General features: G+C 63.0%; 1 protein-coding gene across 1 annotated transcript; it reads right to left on the bottom strand.

The window, feature by feature from the left end:
* Positions 1–42: 42 nt before the first annotated feature.
* LOC133362709 (receptor-type tyrosine-protein phosphatase S-like) lies at positions 43–1,424 on the bottom strand (the record flags this gene model as incomplete). Its single annotated transcript, XM_061581631.1, has 4 exons — positions 43–272; positions 653–887; positions 943–1,058; positions 1,277–1,424. Coding segments are annotated over 4 exons (729 nt in total), but the record flags the coding sequence as incomplete, so codon positions are not given.
* Positions 1,425–2,918: the final 1,494 nt, after the last annotated feature.

The following is a 2,918-nucleotide window of genomic DNA, read 5'->3' on the forward strand; positions in this document are numbered from 1 at the left end:
GAGGGAGTCAACATCCTCGCAACGCCACCGCCACGCTCACCATCAACATCTCATAGCCACCGCAACGCCACCGCAACACTCACCGCCACGTTTGCCGGCGCTCCGTGTGCCCCACGCGGTGCACACCACGAAGGGGAGGATCGCCAGCACCGCTATGGCCGCCATGAAGCTGATGGAGGCGCTGCCGCCACCGGCGGGGAGCGTCGCCTCGTCTCCCGTAGACACCACGGACGAGGGTCGGGAGGTGGTGGTGGTGGCGGTGGTGGTGGCGGCTACGATATTGGGGAGGCACGGGGAGATACGAGGAGACGGGGAGACACGGGTAGAAATGGGGAGACAGAGACACGGGGAAACAGAGAGACACAGTGAGACAGATACAGACAGCGAGAGACACAGACAGACAGACAGAGACAGAGAGGACACAGACAGAGAGAGACACGCATATAAAGGATTTATAGTGACAAACGTTTTTACGGGTTAATTTTTTGAGCGGTCGAGGTCACAAGACGGAACGGGAGCGGCGGCGGCGGCGCGAGGAGCGCGAGAGAGCAGCGCAGAAAGCCGACGGAGAAGCACTCGGGCCAGACACAAGCATTAGCTGCCAAGGCACCAGCACCAGCAGGGAAAACTCTCAAGAGCCATGGCTACGCACCGTCCTCGAGTGCGCCCGCCTGGACGGGCGGCGACGCGGGCCCCGGGCCGACCGCCGTGTGTGCCCGCACCGTCACCTCGTACGGGGCCCGCTCGCTCAGCCCGCGCAGCGTCACGCTCCTCCGCTCCGCGGGCTGCAGCGGCGTCTGGCGCCAGCCACCAACCCCGCTCGGCCGCCTCCCGAGCCGTCCTCCCGGCCTCCCCGTCCTTCCCGTCGTCCCCCCTCCCCGAGCCGTCTGCGTCGGGTGCGTGCGCCGCGCCTTGGCCGGGCGGCAGCTTCCTGTAGGCGACCGTGTAGCCCGTGATGGTGCCGTGCCGGCCGTGTGCGGGCGGCGGCTCCCAGCTGACCAGCACGCTGCCGGGGCTCAGGGAGACGCACGACGTGTTTTGTGGGGGTGCCGAGGGGGCTGTGGGTCGGGTTGGGATTGTGGTGGAGGTGACAGGGGCGAGGGGGTAATGGGGAGAAACATCAGAAACCGCTGCGACATGGATGTGAATAACCCAGGGGGTGAAAAACGCAAGTTAGTCAATGACTCGTGCTGCAAAGCGGGAGCTTTACAATTCCAATGATGTGAAAAAAAAAACATTAAAACCTCCGTAGGCGTGGGGGGTACGCGGCGCGTACCTGACTGCTTGGTGCGCTCCGTGACCGTGAAGGTGGCGGGGCCCAGCCCGGCGCGGGAGCGCGCCGACAGCTGGAAGCGGTAGACGGTGTCGGGCTGCAGGCGCTCGAGCAGGAACGTCACGGCGGAAGGCTCCAGCGTCACCACCTCCTGGCGAGCGATCAACGGCAAGGCGGAGGTTGCGACGGTCACTGTCGTCAATCGTCAGCGGCGTCGTCGTCGTCATTGTCCGCATCACGAGCGGTTGTCCGATTAGCGAACAGGGTTCACATACAAAATCTTTTAATCATCACCACTGCCATTATCATAATCGTCGTCGTTATTGTCATTGGCGTCGTCGTCACCATCATCATTGTTGTTATCATCATCGTCGCCGTCGTCACTATTGTCTTCACTTAATTGCACTTTTGAGTGTGTGGTCTCCCGTGTAAAAATAATTGATAATAACAGAGCCCTCAATTTCCCCATCAGAGCTTCACCGAATCGCAAGACTCATCCACAAGGGGTGGGGCTGGGTGGGGAGGGGCTGGGTGGGGGTGGGGGGGGGGGCTGGGTGGGGAGGGTGGGGGGGCTGGGTGGGGAGGGGCTGGGTGGGGGGTGGGAGGGGTGGGGCTGGGTGGGGAGGGTGGGGTGGGGCTGGGTGGGGAGTGGCTGGTGGGTGGGGGGGGCGAGGTGGGGGTGGATGGGGTGGGGGGGTGGGGAGGGGCTGGTCACCCCGTGGTGCCCTTATAAAACTCAACGTTTCACCTACTCACGCCGGCTTGTGCCCGCCCTCACAGTCGGGCATATTTGCGGAATACACCACGCCGCCGTTGACCCTGCAGGCCATTGACCGAGCAACCCGACGTTCCTACCAGCTCCCTCCGCAGGACAATGTGTTAATCGGCACTCCCCTTGTTAGCGGGTAGCTGCCCCTTCTCGTCAACATGGGGCAGAAGCGCCACCACGCCAGGGAGTCGACGACAATCCCTGGGATGGGGACCCCGGGAGGGGGGACCGGGGGATGATGTCACCTTCCAGAAAGTTCTGGAAGGGAGGGCGTGTCTAGGGCGGAGCAAGCCACGAAGCAGGGGGGTGATGTCACCTTCCAGAAAGTTCTGGGAGGGAGGGCGTGTCTAGGGCGGAGCAAGCCACGGAGCAGGGGGATGATGTCACCTTCCAGAAAGTTCTGGAAGGGAGGGCGTGTCTAGGGCGGAGCAAGCCACGGAGCAGGGGGATGATGTCACCTTCCAGAAAGTTCTGGAAGGGAGGGTGTCTAGGGCGGAGCAAGCCACGGAGCAGGGGGATGATGTCACCTTCCAGAAAGTTCTGGAAGGGAGGGCGTGTCTAGGGCGGAGCAAGCCACGGAGCAGGGGGATGATGTCACCTTCCAGAAAGTTCTGGGAGGGAGGGCGTGTCTAGGGCGGAGCAAGCCACGGAGCAGGGGGATGATGTCACCTTCCAGAAAGTTCTGGAAGGGAGGGCGTGTCTAGGGCGGAGCAAGCCACGAAGCAGGGGGATGATGTCACCTTCCAGGAAGTTCTGGAAGGGAGGGCGTGTCTAGGGCGGAGCAAGCCACGAAGCAGGGGGGTGATGTCACCTTCCAGAAAGTTCTGGGAGGGAGGGCGTGTCTAGGGCGGAGCAAGCCACGGAGCAGGGGGATGA

This window comes from Lethenteron reissneri, unplaced genomic scaffold, assembly GCF_015708825.2.
Source record: "Lethenteron reissneri isolate LAM-NWPU_2019-01 unplaced genomic scaffold, ASM1570882v1 scaffold_1585, whole genome shotgun sequence".
Lineage (NCBI taxonomy): Eukaryota > Metazoa > Chordata > Hyperoartia > Petromyzontiformes > Petromyzontidae > Lethenteron > Lethenteron reissneri.